Source organism: Rhinolophus hipposideros (genome assembly GCF_964194185.1).
Source record: "Rhinolophus hipposideros genome assembly, chromosome: 18".
Classification (NCBI taxonomy): domain Eukaryota; kingdom Metazoa; phylum Chordata; class Mammalia; order Chiroptera; family Rhinolophidae; genus Rhinolophus; species Rhinolophus hipposideros.
In genome coordinates this window covers 4,628,489-4,643,964 of record NC_138064.1, presented here as the reverse complement: position 1 = coordinate 4,643,964, position 15,476 = coordinate 4,628,489, and the positions used below count along the sequence as shown (strand labels likewise).

Genomic DNA, 15,476 nt, shown 5'->3' with positions numbered 1-15,476 from the left:
CTTTGAAGGAGAAGCAGCTTTCTTCATCTTCCTTACTGTGACAGACACCCTTGTTAAAACCGCTTGTTGCACTGAATTGTACACTTAAAAACAACAGAAGTGGCCAATTATGTGTCAGTTATTTTGCCACATACACACAAACGTATGGTTGCACCCTTGGTTTTCTCTCTTAGCACTTACTGCCAGAATTGTAAGTAAGTGACTTTGTCAATTCTTTGTTCACTATCCCCCTTCCCTGTCAGAACTCAAGTTCGCTGGTGCGGGAAGGACCTCACCTGTCTTACTCCCTGTAACGCACAGTATGTGCGGGCAGCACAGCAGGTGCTTAAAACTTACTTGTTGACTGAACACTGAATTAGGAGACAGACCAGAAAACCGCCACTGCAGCCCTCTCCTCAGTCATTCCCTGCCTCGTGCCTCCGACCTTCCCGCTCAGCGTTCCGAGATTGTCCAGTAAATAGTCACTGGCTGACTGCACGACAGACCTACACTAGTGTGTTAATATTCTCAAAGCCTTTCTCATCTGCTCTTTCTCTAAAAATTTTGTGTTTATGTGTGGACATGAGCCTGTGACCACGACACGGTTGGCTGGGCTGTGTGTTTATTTTTCACAAGGCAATGTGTTGTCCGCACAGCGTGGGGGTACATTGTGTGAGGCTCTGGAAGTTTCCACGAGTCCCATCATAATACCAGTTCAGAGGTGGGCAAGTTTCCCAGTTAATGTCTGTGCAGGACAGACAACTTGGCCATTCTCAGAATGACTCCCCTTGTTCTTGACACACAAAGTGTAGTGCAGACCGGGAAGACAAAAAAGTCATTCGTTCAGTTATCCATCCATCCATCCATCCATCCATCCATCCATCCATCCATCCATCCATCATTCGCCAGTGATGCGATAGTCACTGGGAATCCTTAGATGAGTTGGACAAAGGTCCTGTTCTTAAAGCAGTCGGCTCCACTGTCCCTTAGACTTTGGGGGTTGTGGTAGGAAAATGTGTGACCAAACTTAGAACCTAGAGACTTTAAATCTGCAGCTTTTTCATTGCTGGTGCGTGGTTTCTCTGTTGCTATAGTTTTTTTTAATAATTAAGGTGTACTCTAGGAAGGGCACTATTTAAACTTTCTTTATGGAGGTTTATATAATAATGGAGAGAAAACTGCTAGGAAGGGTAACGTGCTTATTACCCTTGTTGCTTGCACGTAAAGAAGGAAAAATGGGGCGGGGGGGTGGTGGTGGTGTTGGTGGAATGGACAGTGAGGCAAAGGCTGGACCAGCTGCAGTGCTCCATCAGGTTTGAGAAGGGGTTTCCTGTTTTGATTAAAACATTGAGCGGAGGTCACAAGCATGGACAGGAAAGGAACGCCTCCTGACCCTTTGGAGCTAGAATACGTGACACAGAAAGCTCGCTTAGCTCAGTGTGAGTGGCCGCCGTCCAGTGGCGTCCCAGAGGTCTGCAGGCCAAGTGTCGCCCTGGTGTCGTCCAAGCAGAAACGTCCTGGGGAAGCAGCCCGGGGAGCTGCAGGCCCAGCGCCGCGCTCCGATCCGCCCGCGCGCCTGCGAGCGGGTGTTGTTCGCGGGCCCCTGGTCCCCGGTCCCCTGGTGCCCGGGTCCCCTGGTCCCCGGGTCCCCTGGTGCCCGGTCCCCTGGTGCCCGGGCCGCAGCCTCACCCTCACCGCTGTGCTCTCGTGCAGGTTCCTCCTGATGGTTGGCGTCCTCTTCTGCTGCGGAGCCGGCTTCTTCATCCGCAGGCGCATGTACCCCCCAGCGCTGATCGAGGAGCCCGCCTTCAACGTGTCCTACACCCGGCAGCCCCCGAACCCCGCGCCAGGTCAGCCTTCCCCTGTCCTGTGGCTCCTCCCCTCCGGCGTCCTCGCCTGCATTTGAAAAGGGCGCTGCCCCGGACACGCTGGCAGAAAACATGTCAGGCCACGTGTGTTCATTGAGGTTGCAGTGGTCAGCCTCACTCGTGCTGGTACAGCGTGCAGCGCCTGTCGTCCCACGTGCCACCCAGTTGTCAGCGCATCCCTGGTGCATGGCCACGCGGGGCACATGTGTGCAGTGTATGTTCCCTTGTCTTTTTCCGGAGCAGTTGTTCCGAGCATCCACTGCGGTGTAGAAACACCAAGAACCTGCCATTCTTAATACCTCTGCACTGATTATGTTCCTGGATGGTAATGTGCTTAGATAGTCTGTCATGGCTGATCATTTGTTTTGCTTTTCATTCATTCAACAAATACTTGTTGTGCATTCACTGTTACTCTGAGTACTTACAAATCGTGCTGCTTGTCGACATTTTTGCACATGTTACCTTTGGTCTATTTAGGAAATATTACCCAGAATGACGTCCCAGGGCCAAAAAGTGGTTTCTTCTTATAAAACACTGCTTTACCCATCTCAGACTCTCACCACTGTGCGGGGTGACTTCCAGCCCCTCTCAGGACACAGGCTCGTCCCCAGTTTTTGACATTATATGTGAGATGTTTTCCTTCCTTTTAAGAGAACCTTCTGAGGAGGGACGGGCCCTGGAAGGAGGGCTGCTCAGGCTGCTCCTGAGAGTCAGGAGGGGTGAGGCTGGGTGGCGGGCGTCATACACGTGCACTCTGCCCTGCGTCCCATCACAGTTCACCTGGGGTGTGTGGGGGGTTCTGTAGTCATTGCAGAGTTCTAGGAGCAGTTCCTGCCTTGGTTTCTACAAAGTTCCAGTTATGCTACACAGCGTGGGGCCTCTACTTAATAATTCTGGATTGTATCCTTAAAAATTTGCTAGGAGGGTAGAGATCTGATGTTAAGTGTTCTTAGAATACTACTCATTCTAACACTAATACCACTACTAATAAAAGTTCACAGGGCAGTAGGAAACATTTGGAGGTGATGGGTAGGTTTATGCCATAAATTGTGGGGATGGCCTCACAGTGTATATTTATTTACAAACTCATCAAGTTGTGTACAGTAAATATATTCAGCTTTTTGTATGTCAGTCATACCTCAAAAAAGTGGTTTTCAAAAGAGGAAAGAAGTAGAGGATTGATTATAAGAAGAATTTTCTGTCTTCTGTTCTCACGAGCACACGGGGATCTCAAGCTGCACAGAGAGCAGATGTGATCACGTGTCGATTTGTTCTTTCACAGTTTTCTTCCACTAGATACTCCCCAGGATTTTCTTTAAAAAAAGAAAAATCATTATTTTTTTGAAACGTTCCTCAAAGATCTGTATTTGTATTTTGTTCAGAGGTTGCTGTATCGTAAACTTTCACTCAGGGTTTGTACTACATTTCATACGTAAGCGGATTTTTATTCTTTCATATTTAGAAATATTTGAATAGTTTCAAATTTGTGCTCCAGTGTAGGGTGAAGGGTAAATTTTCAGTTGAAATGGGAGACCAAAACTACACTTCATCTGGATTAATCCGCATTTTCAGTGCTTTGATTTTTTTTTCCCCCCCAAGGACACAGTAGACAAGAGAGATGGGTTAAAGATGTGAATTTCTTCTTCTTATCGTCACTACGTGGATTTCTAGTATAGGGAAAAGCACCCCGTGTCCCACATGTCCACAGATGCAAGCTGCCACGTGTCCATGGCCACAGTGCTGATCGAGGTCAGGTCTGTTGCTTGTTTACAGGGTGGGGCGAAAGTGGTGAGCAGTAGCTGGCCATGCAGCCCCCCGTAAACATCGGTGCCATCTAGGTATTTCCAAACAAGAATGCTGTGCATCGCAGAGCTCCCTCTTTCCCCATGTCATCTCTTCTGCAGCACAGCGCACACCTCTTTCTAACTGGAACCATCAGTTCCCTTATAAATAGGTCATTAGCTCCTACCAGGTCTTACGTCAGACTCTGATCTCACCCTGAGTAATGCTTGCTAAGTTTTCCCAGTCCCTGATCTCCTCCAGCTCTTTTGTCTTTCACGTTGCCACTAGAAAGTTCTTTGAAAAACAAAAAGCAGCACAGAGGTCATGTTATTGTTCTGCTGAAGGGTCTCTGCCAGCTCACTTTGCTCCCAGCAGGTCCAGACTCCGTAACCACGGACCAGGGCCCTGCACAACCCATTTTTGCCCCTGAAGCGTCTGCAGCTCATGTCCTTGGCACATGTCCTTCAGCTCCTCGAAGAGCTGCCTTGGTTTACCACACGGGCTTCGGATTAGCGAGGTCCAAGCCTCCGCCCGATTCCACGCCTGATCCTGTCAATGTCCTTTTGATCACTTCTCCGTCCTGTGAGTTTGTGTGTGTCCTCAGGTTGTCTGCACGCAGGAGTCTAGAAGCTCCAGGAGGCCAGGGAGCCGCTCTGGCTCATTACCTCATGCCAGGTGCCCCACTGTGTTTGGGGGTGTTAGCTGTCTCACCTGTCGCCGGGTGAATGACTGGGGCAGCGGCCTTCATGGCCCCTGCAGCCTGGCTGTGCTCTGGTGTGATGGGCGGTCGGTTTTCTCTGCTGTGCTCACTTGGCTCGTCTGTCTTTCAGGAGCCCAGCAGCCGGGGCTGTCATATTACACCGACCCTGGAGGACCGGGGATGAATCTTGCCGGGAACCCCACAGCGATGGCTTTCCAGGTCCAACCCAACTCACCCCTGGGAAGTGCGGCCTACCCACCACCCCCTTCCTACTGCAACACGCCCCCACCCCCGTACGAACAGGTGGTGAAGGCCAAGTAGCGGGGTGCTGGCCAGAGCCTGCCTGAGCGACGTTGCAGAGGAGACGGGGAGGCTTCTTCAGTCCACCTTGCCTGCCCCCATCAACGTTCGCTTCTAGAATGATCTTATGAGCCACCAAGGGCACATTCCTATTGGATATCTTCAAAGCAAGTATGGCTCCCTTTCAAGTTTTCCGTGATGACCAATATTGGAATTCACCCTGTGTCCTTCTGTCTCTGATGTCATCTGTGCTCTGGCAGAGTGTGGACAGTCCCCAAGGGCTGACACCTTAGGGTGGCATGCCTAGACCCTCAGGAGAGAGACCAAGAGGAGGAGGTGAGGAGGAGGCGAGGCAGGGCCGGTTCGTGTGGGGTGTGCTGGTGAGAGCGCAGAGGGGCCAGGGGCGCCCCCCAGGAGAGCTTCCTCTCCCCTCTGCCAGAAGGAGGCCCCACAGGGTCAGCTGTTTGAGCCCTCGTCCTGTCAGTCTTCCTCTGGAGGAAGCTGCTAGAGAGACGTTTAGTGGAGAAGAAGCCTGTCAGCCCTCTTCTGTCTCCGTCACTTCCGGAAGAGGAGAGAGACACCCCTCCTGCACAGCCAGGGCTGGAAGAGGCCATGGTCGCCTGTCTCCGCGAGAAGATGAGGCTCCCAAAGCAGGCCGAGCTGGGTATCTACAGTTCCCTGAAAATCACTAAGGAAACTTATTTAAGTTCATGGGAAATTGCTTCCTGCTCCAAACTGGGACATTACATTTTATGAGCTCTTGGTCTGACTTAAGGAAAAAAAAATGTTTCCCCCTTTTTAGTGCATTTATGGAAGCGAGTGCAGGGTCCTATCCTTTGAGGTCGGCCTCGAGTGAGTGTCTCTGATCATGACCAGAAGTCTGACACGCTTCGCCGAGGCAGCTCGGGCTGGGACGTCACATCAACCCCTTGGAGAGAGGTAGCTCCGCAGGGCAGGCCAGGGCTGTGGTCTGTGTGAGCTCAGCCGGTGGGGGCTGGGCTCTGAAGAGAAGTTTGCTACGAAAACGACAAGACGCGAAATGCCAGAGCTGCAGGTAGACCTCTTCCAGAAGACTGAATAGATTTCTGACAACTTAATCACAACGAGAATGAAGAAGTGGTGGAAAGGCAAACCCTGGCTAAGAAAGCATCTCAGCCTGGGGTGCTGGGAGTCGTCCTGTCCTCGGGCTTGTTGACAGTGAGCAGGGAGGGCCTGTTCCTCTGTAGTTAGTAATGCCGATCGTGTAGTATTTAAACCCAGATGGAGACCTAGTGGGTCGTGAAAGCAGCAGCGTAGATCCCTTTATGTGTAGTAGTGGGATGGCGGGAGTCAGGGGTCGGGGTGGGGGGAAGAGGGCGCTTATTTTTAAAACGAACTACTCAGAGCCCTTGAGAAGTTGTTCCTCATTGAACTCGAGCACCAGGACATCTCGCTGGAGTGGATACCGCATTTTTCATGCCCCCTGGCCGGGAGTCTTGCTGTCCCTGCTGTCCTGGGATGTCTCTGTGGGGTAGCAGTGAAGAGTCAGGATGGGGCCCACGGGACCGCTTAGGCACACCTCGCTCTAAGGACAGAGGCTCTGGGAACCTCCCAGGGGACTGCACTGGAAATGCTGGAGCCAAACTCGTGCCCTCGGAAGTAGTTTGTGAGCACAGAAGCTGCTGCCCGCGTCTTTGACCACCCTCGTGTGCCGTCTGAACCCCCTGACTGCGGGACCTCCCCTCCTGGGGGTCCTTGATTGAAATGAGTCGACAAAGCACAATGTTTGCTGTTTACAACCAAGGACAACTTCATGGGTCCAAAAATTCCTCGTACTCCGGGTCATTTGTTTTGCATTTTTCACTCCAATTTCTCCCTTTGGTTTTTTTTAAAATAAAGAACCACACTAAGGGCTGCCTCTGGATTGGCGGCAGCCACATGTCCGTGATGAAACCTGGCTGATCTTTCAGACAGCAAACGATCTCAAGAGACTGAGCCTTTTAGGTGGCACCCAACAATTTTGCATTCCCACGGTTGTGGAAGGTACATTTTGTTTTCCCTTGAACCTGGGAGAGAACCTGCTCCAGCGAACACTGACCTGTGTGTGGAAATTCCAGGCCATTCTCATCTCCTCCGCGCTGCCTGCGGAGAGGCCGCCTCCCCAGTGAGTCCAGCCCCTGGCGTGTTGAAGTCCCGTAAAGTCAGCGGTTGGGAGTGAACTTGGAGCAGATCTGGGCACGTGTTTCCTCTGCCACACTTGGCTCATTTCTCTTTTCTGTTCTCTTTTGATAGGGTCCCGTTTCCTATGTATACAAAATAAAACAAAATTTGGGCATGTGCTTTGATTGTTTTGCTGGGGAGTGGTAAATAGGGGAGAGATGAAGTTTCTAACAAGGAAGCACTATAGTGGGGTCATTACTTCAGCCAGGTGGGGGCGCGGTGGGGTGGGAGATGTACCCCATCCTGGGAGAACCGGAAATGAGATGCTGTCAAAGAATATAAGGAACTTTCGGTTTACCAACGCATTGTAAAAAATCTAGCTAAAGAAAAAAATAATCTGGAGCAAGTATGAAGACAGAAGCATTAATCAGGTAAACTTACAGCTCACACTGACTAGTCACTTATCCTGGGGTCTGGCTGTATTTTCCATAGGAAGGTGAGTCTTGCTTTTAAAATCCAACTCTGCTTGGTCAGAAGCAGTATTTGTTGCACAGATGTACTCAAGGATATAGCAGCTACAGTTCGGCTTCGTTTTCTATCAATCACTAATGGAGGTAACGTTTATAAGGAAGCATTTCATAATTTGTTGTCTTAAAACAGGATGTGAAATAAGCCAGAAAAGGGCCCGCAGCTTGGTGAACTCAGAGGTAATTTACCTTACCTGGACCCATCTGGTCATCAGCTTCCCCCAGTAAAATGGAAGCAGGGTCATTTACAAGTCAAAGGTCATGACTTGAGCTGGCAAACTGAGTGCTCACTTTTATCTGCCCCCGTCACATTGAACTGAACTTCAAAAAACCCATAATGGCTCTCAAAACACAGAAGTGCAAGAAGAAAAATTTTGAGTAGTTGTTTCTGAAATAGAAGAAAACAGATCCGAGAAGATGGAAGCTGAATGTGTGCAGAGAAGGTAAGAAGGCCCAGCAGGTACAGAGAGCAGGAGTGGCCGTGGGAAGGTGCTAGGGCAGTGAACTAACAAGCGTTCTCGAGAACATTCTAGACACCAGCTAGTCCAGAGCTGTCATGTTCTCCACCCCTGTCTCCCACGTAAGGGGAGCGGCTGTCTGCGGGAATTCATGAGGCTGAAGCCCGTTTTCTCACAAAGGGGCATTCTGCGTGGTAAGGTGCTGGGAGATGAGCCGTCGACATCATTGTTTAATTTTGGAACGTGAGCTAGGCATTGTTTGATGTGTTAGTCAATTAAAACACTCATAGTGTGTGCTCCCCTGGCTTTTGCACAGCCCCCGGATCTTGATCCAAGGCCATAGGGAAATCCTGTGCCGAGTGGAAACTCAAGGACCTGGGAGACATCATGACCCAGTCACCAGCTCCATGAGTCCCTCCGTGGGACAGTTTATCTGGCACCAGAGGAGGGAAGCTAAGCCGACTTTTCTCCTGACTTTCACTACATCAGCCTTTCGACCCAAACGTCCACACATCTCTCAGCTAAAATGATTCTTAACAGTTTGAGTCCTCAACTTATAATATTCTCTGAATGCCAAAGGTGAGAGCATAATGTACATGTGAGTGCCATCCTTGTGGCATAGCTCTCCATTGTGGCATCGTGGAAAGACGGCTCTGAAGATGGGCAGCCTTGCTCACATCTCTAATCTGCTGATGGTTAGCTCTGTGTCTTCAGGCAAATGATTTAAGTTTTGATGACTCAAATATGCTCAAGCAAGCCTCAGTTTCCTCAAATATCAAATCGGGATGATACTACCTGTTGCTTATACCAGGTTTGTGTCAGGCACAGTGTGGACAGCCAACAAAACGTTAAAAAGCCCCTGTTCTCCCTCATTCCACATCTCCCTGAGCAAGAGAAACTGAAGCACAGCGGGAGAGAAAATGAGCTCCCACCCACCCAACCCTTTGCCCGTCTGTGAGGAGATGAGAGCCATAGTATAAGGGGAGAGAATCTTAGACTGTGATGGGGTAAAGGTAGACACCGAGGGTGTCCCGTACACCGCTCCCACCCAGCACGTCACCTTACCATGCTCCTCATCTTGCAATGTTGGTATGTTTTACTCAGTGGCAGGAGTTATGCCAAGCAGAGCTAGGAAGGAGAAACCACGGGCAACCATCTTTTCCACTCACCATCTAGGATGATGTCTGTGAGAACAAGTCATCAACTATACACAATATTTTGTATGTTCGCATTACTTCGGGTGTTTCTTTTGCTGTCTGTCCCCTGCCCTCGGCAACTTTTTCCTGTAATTGTCTGCCTTGGATTGACTGTGCTGCAGTGTACAGGAAGCCCTCCGAAGAATGGTGTGGTGGGGGCAGGGATGATTATCAACACCCCTCCCCCGTCACCCACGAAGACGGAAAGGGAGTTAGAGTTGGGTCCTGTTGCATCTCCCTGCTAGGAGGTCCCCCTTCCCACACCAGCCATGAAGATCAGACTCAGCTTCTACAAGTGTAATGAGGACAGGAGCGTCACCCCATCTCTCTCCCAACAGTAACAGGAATGGCGCCCAGTCCTGCTTTCATCTTCCTGGCTGGACTCTGGAAATCACTCCCTCCTGAGGTCCCGAAGCCCCCGGTCATTTGCACACACCTGGTACTCCCTGTACAGAGAAAGCAGATTGGTATTAGGTTTGAAAAGTGGGCACAGACCTTGCAAATCATAACCATCCCTCACGTTTTTGTGGAAGAAAGGAATTTTGCATCTTTCTTTCAAGTTTACAAGGAGAAATGCATCCAATGTATATTCCAGGCCAGCACTATCCACTGAAAACATGTTCAATATGTTATGTTAGATTTTCATTAGCTACATGAAAAAGTGAAACTTATTTTAATAGCACTTCATCCAATATATAAAAATATTATTTCAACATATAACAACATAAAACGTATTACACAGAAATGCGACACTCTTTTTCCATACTGTCTTCAAATCCCAGTCTGGGTTTTATGCCTACTAGCAGTCTCCACGTGGAGCAGCCATAGCTCACATGCAGTAACCCCCACAACAGTGCCAGTAGTGCTGCTTTACTGGGCAGAGTGGGGTGAGAGTTACGTTCTGGCTGTTTCCATACAACTGGAGCCAGTGGGGTTGAAGTCACGTTAACTATTAAAAGGTCGAAGGTCAAATTCAAGCTCCTGTGACATAGTTTACACCTTCTAAGGAGACAACACAATTCTCTAAACATCTGGTAGCGCAGATTCCTGAACAGAGATCAGTCTTAAGGTTACGAGTCAATAGTCTTGGGAGTCAAGAGCGTGAGTTCTTCCGGGCGTTTGTCAGGCTGAGCGTGAGGGTTGCTTTCCTCCACCGCAGCTCTGCATTTCATTGCAGTGTCCAGCTGGACGGTCCATCCTGAAACGGCGTCCAGGTGCTGCTAAGAAACACCCAAAGGTGACAGCAGGTCTCAGGGACCTCTGGCGTGCTCCCAAGATCACACACGCTCGGTCTGGCAGAGGACGCTAGTACCAGCGCTGTCCCAAATGTCTCCTCAGCCACAAATCTCACTCCTTTGGTTCTCGCAAAGTTCTCCAAGGAAACTCAGATGTCCCTGAAGGAGCGAACAACTCTCAGCCACCCAGGGGCGGACAAGGCAGAGGTTCTGTATCTTCACGCCTGCCATTGTCATGAACTTGCCAGCGTGACTCGGTGCACAAAGAAGTCGGAGGTACACATTGTAGAAATCACGTCCTCTTATCAGTCCTCGTCCCCCAAATCTGCTGACCACTTGAGTGCCCTTGAAGAAGACTTTCCTTTCGAAAGTGACACAGTTGTACTCAAAGATGTCGAGGATCTTCTCCACCTGCCATCTGTGATGGCCCTAGGATGCAGGTACAGAATTGTGTGTGGGGGGGGTAAGGTTTGGAGGGGCCGGAGGAGGGTGACGGGCTCTCCTGAGGGTGTGTCTGGTGGGTGGTGCGGGCTCCTGTCTCCTCAGGAGGCCAGGCTGCTGGTCTCGCTGGCTGCCACTTGCTCCCCCTTGCCAGGAAGGGCCCCACGCCAGAAAGCCCTGTGTGGGAACCATGCCTGCGAGGTCTGAGAATTACGTTCGCAAACTCATCCTAGAGAAAGTGCTACATCCCTCATTGGTGAATATCACTATGGTCACCTTCAGAGTACTCCCCTTGGGAAGCTGTGCTCCAATGCCAGCACCTAGTCCACCCTTCAAAGCAGTTTTGGAACTCTTTTTCTGGAAAGGCCATCAGAGCTGTCGTCTTATTACCCTTGATGTCTTGAATGTCATCCAAATGTCTTCCTTTCAATGTTTCCTTTACCTTCAGGTAAAGAAAGAAGTCACTGGGGGCCAGATCAGGTGAGTAGGGAGGGTGTTCCAATACAGTTATTTGTGTACTGGCTAAAAACTCCCTCACAGACAGTGCCGTGTGAGCTGGTGCATTGTTGTGATGCAAGAGCCATGAATTGTTGGCGAAAAATTCAGGTCGTCTAACTTTTTCACACAGCCTTTTCAGCATTTCCAAATAGTAAACTTGGTTAATTGTTTGTCCAGTTGGTACAAATTCATAATGAATAATCCCTCCGATATCAAAAAAGGTTAGCAACACTGTCACAACAAGTCACGTACTTAATTGACAGGCCTCATATAAGTTTATTGTTATTTTCATCCACTGAATTTTGGGATGATTTGTTACGCAGCAATAGATCACTAATGCTACAAAGATGTTGGGGGAAGGCCATACCTTTGAATGAATGAAGAAGTTCACTTATTATTTTATAAATTATGTACTCACACTGAAATGATGTGCTCTGGTCTAGAGCTTTAATGATGATTGGACACTTGTTCAATCAACTTAAACCAGAGATTACCACACTGCAATGGTGGTTTGGGAAAGCAGCATGGCCTTAAAGGGGTCTGAAAGACCACACTTCATTCCATAGGGCACTGAGTCCTGAGCCCTTCACACCTCCTGGCTGTGCCTGAATGCACTGCTTTCCTCCAGTTATTTCCAAGAGACGCAGCTGTCCTCTGCCCTATCTTATCTTTTCTTGCCTAATCACTAGTCCTACGTACTTGTCCTGTTTTCACACTATCCTTCCATCGTTTCCTATGGTCCCAATCTCAATTAGATCCCAATTAGAGGTAATTTAAAAAAACACGTAAGAGCAGTCATTAGGATAATGAACTCTTAGGTAGCCATCGTTAAGCATCAACAATTATGAGTTCATGGTCAATCTTGTTTCATCTATCTATATTCTTTCTGGCCCTTCCCTGGTCAGTTTGAAGCAAATCCCAGACACTTCACCAATAAGTATTTCAGCCTGTGGCATTATTGCACTTAATGAAAACCAACAATAATTATTTAATTCTTTAAAGATCCAATCAGTATTTACATTTTTCCTGATTGTCTTGCAGTTTTTAAAAAGTAATCTGTATCAGGATCCAAATAAGGCCATGCCATGAAATTGATTTCTGTATTTGTTTGAATCTATAGGATTCCCCCTCCATCAGTTACTGAACTCCGGTTTGTGTATCTGACACTTCGAAAAGCCAAAATTTAAAACATCAGTTTGGGGTAAGGAAAGGTTTATTGATCGAGAAGGTGCCAATCGAGAAGGTGGGAGACTTAGTGATGCCTCAGCTCCATCTTGCTCGCTGGACTAGGTAGGTTAAGTGTTCTTTAGGCTTTAGGGGTAACAGATATGGGGAAACGTTGGCGGGCACGTTTTAATTGGAGGACCTTGGAGCTTGGCCATGTATAGTAAGCAGATTCAGCACCGGATCTTCCTGGACAGCGAACCCTTCCTTCTGAAAGGGTTCAGGTGTTCGAGTTCAGGCTATGTCCCCGTCCTTTGGTTCTACATGTGTGGAGGGGAGAAACTTTAGTTCCAGGTGCAGCTGGAAGTCAAAGTTCTCCCCTCTGCACAGGCTTCCGCTGCATGACTGTGTTTTTAGTCTGTTCTTTCTGAAAAGCAGCTCAGTATCTCAGTTAAACAGGATAGGGCCATTTTGTTCTAAGGTTCCATATCTATCTCTTTTTTATCTCTTTGCTTTTTTTTTTGTTGTTGTTGTTAAAAACAGCATGTCCTTTTTTTATGCCCATAGTCTGGAATTTGCTGATTGAATCTCTATGACATTTGTATTTCTTGTAAACTGGTAGATAGAGAATTCAGGTTCAGAGGTGGTGGTGTGTGCATTTCCATCCGAAGGTACAATGTCTGCTTGTCTCCAGACAGCCAGGCATTATTACCTACATCTACTGATGAATCGGGGCAAAGCAGTAACATTTACAGGCTGTTGTTTCTTCCAACATAGCATAGGTTGAAATACTGAGAACCATCTTGTTTGCAGACAGTATAAAATAGGAATCTAAAGCTCATGTGCATGACCTAATGCTTAGATTCTGAGCTCATCTTTTGGCTACTGCTTTGCTGTCTGTGTTCACTAAGCTTTAGATGCCGTACTGTCACTCTACTGCATTCTAATGGCTTATCTTCCTCCACCACCCTCACCCGTCAGCAAGAATGGAAATTAGTTCCCTTTTCATCCTTGACCTTGAAATGTCTGATGCTACTCGTAAATTTGGGTCTGATTGACTCTATGCCCAACAACTCAGGGCTGTGTGACCTTGGGCAGCTCTCCCAACCCTGAGTTGCCTCATAGGTCATGAAATGTGGCTGGGAAACCTCCGCACAGGCTTTTGTAAGGACCAAATGACATCACTGAATGTGATATGCTCATCAAGTGCTTCACATCATGCCCAGCTCAACAAATGATAGATATTACCATTATACCTTAGAAATGCCATGCACTCGAGAGATTAAGCCCATTAAATGTGTGAGAGCCTGGAATAAAGAGTGTGAGGAGTCCCCATCCCCTTATTCCTTGAGTAGGCCACTGGGAACATGACTGATGACTCAGTGTGCTCATTTTAAATTAAATACCCGCCCCCCCAGAAGAGCTGGCCATATGTCGGGAGTGCATGTGCTGAGGCAGCAGAGCCCTAGTGGGAGGGGCAAGCAGATCCCCGAAGGAAGGCCTTGCTTGGTGTTGGAAAGTGGAACACACACAAAAAGGAAAAGAAATGATAAAAGCTGCTTTGTGTGGCAGGAGGGGACCGGCTTCTGCGCTCTGAGGGTGTACAGCTGCAGGAGAACTAGTTCCATTATTAAGAACCTTTCTCCCGAGAGGAACATCTGATGTCAGTCACTTAATCCCTAATTTAAGAGCAGGGCTGACATTTACTCTGTGTTTATTGGCACTATGGTGAGTGCTTTACTTGGATCATTTAATCTCATCCTCCCAACAACCCTGTAAGGCAGAATTGAAGGTGGCAAAGCCCAGACTGGGGCCCAGAGAGTCTGGTTCAGGCGCCATTCTGGTCTCGGTCTCCACAAACATGGACACGTCACTGAGTAAACGGGACCTTAGTCTCCCCAAGGCTTTGAGTTCCCAGCTTCGCTCTGGCTGTGGAGCGCGGACCTTTCAAACAACTGCCTTTGTCACAAGGCCTGCTACTTTCCCAGTTGGGGGAGGTAAAGTGGGGAGGGGAGGAAGGCTTGTTTCCGCTCTTGTACTGCAGGCCACCCCAGCTCCATTTCCTGTCTCTCTGTCACCCCATCCCCCTCACCCCCGGACCCCCTGCTTCTGCTCTTGTTGACCTTCAAGGTCTGTTCATCCAAAAATGGCTATTTGTGATGGTAAAAACAATTGAGAAACTGGTGTTTTGAAAACACTTAACAATTCTTCTTTTAGGAATTTTCCATTAGACAAAAACAAACAGACTTCTAAATGGGACAAAATCACCAAATTAAGATGTTAGAAAGCTAATTCAATGGAGAAAAGTTCAGGAACCCAGAGTGGTGTGGGGTGTGCAGTGTGGCTGGCAGCGCCCGCCTCTCGCTGTTCCGTCTCAGCACGTGACAGTGATGCTGACAGCTGATGGCGTGTCCACTGCCCGGTGTGTGGTGACCAAAGCACCCGGGCAGTCCTCAGACCAGCTCAGGAGCAGTCCCAGGAAGACCAGAATTTCCAGTCGGCTTCCATTCCCACGTGGTGCAGCGCAGAACTGCTGGACCTTCTAATGTAGAAAAAAGGAAGCTGAAGCCAACACACAGGAAGTGTGTTGGTCACATAAACCAAACTGAGAAGCAAGCTGAACATGGCTGTACCACTGACTCGTCTCCCGCGTTCAGGACCACGTGGACCTTGACGCCAGCACCCCACGTCCAGACCAGCCATTGTGGGGTGACCAGAGGAATCGGGAGAGCCAAGAGCATGTTTTCCTGAAGCATCAGAATCAGCCTGGGACATTTAGGAAACACATTCTCCGGCCCCGCCAGGACCTGCCGATCAGACACTAGCCCCCAAATCTGCGTGTGAACAAACCCTGAGTGACTTCTGAGCGTGCTGACATTGCCGCAGCACGCACCCACGCTGCTGCCCCCTGGGTAACCGTCCCTCTCTCTCCTCTCCCAGTCCCAACACCTCGTCCTCCTCCGGCCTCTTCCCTCAGCGGATGCTGCCTGGCTCCCACTGGGAAGTTGCTTAGCTCCCGCCACCACCTACCCACCCCCCGCGCCTGTGCCCGACTGCCAACTGCAGACGTGGGATGTCCCAGGTGGGCCGCAGCTGATCCACCCGGTACCAGCCCCCACCCCTCTGCCTGCCTCAGGACGTCACTCCAGCCCTTCCCCAGCCGTTCACGTTTTTCTTTTAAGTGCCTAT

At 49.2% G+C, this 15,476-nt stretch overlaps 1 protein-coding gene across 2 annotated transcripts in view; it reads left to right on the top strand.

Annotated features, from left to right (window-relative positions):
* The window catches only part of VOPP1 (VOPP1 WW domain binding protein), a 57,066-nt gene extending 50,123 nt beyond the window's left edge, over window positions 1–6,943 (top strand). For both annotated transcript variants that reach the window (XM_081079761.1, XM_081079762.1), the window contains exons 4-5: window positions 1,693–1,829; window positions 4,460–6,943. In XM_081079761.1, coding sequence (XP_080935887.1) covers window positions 1,693–1,829; window positions 4,460–4,650 — 328 coding nt within the window. In that variant the 3' untranslated portion in view covers window positions 4,651–6,943. The remainder of the gene's footprint in view (window positions 1–1,692; window positions 1,830–4,459) is intronic.
* Window positions 6,944–15,476: the final 8,533 nt, after the last annotated feature.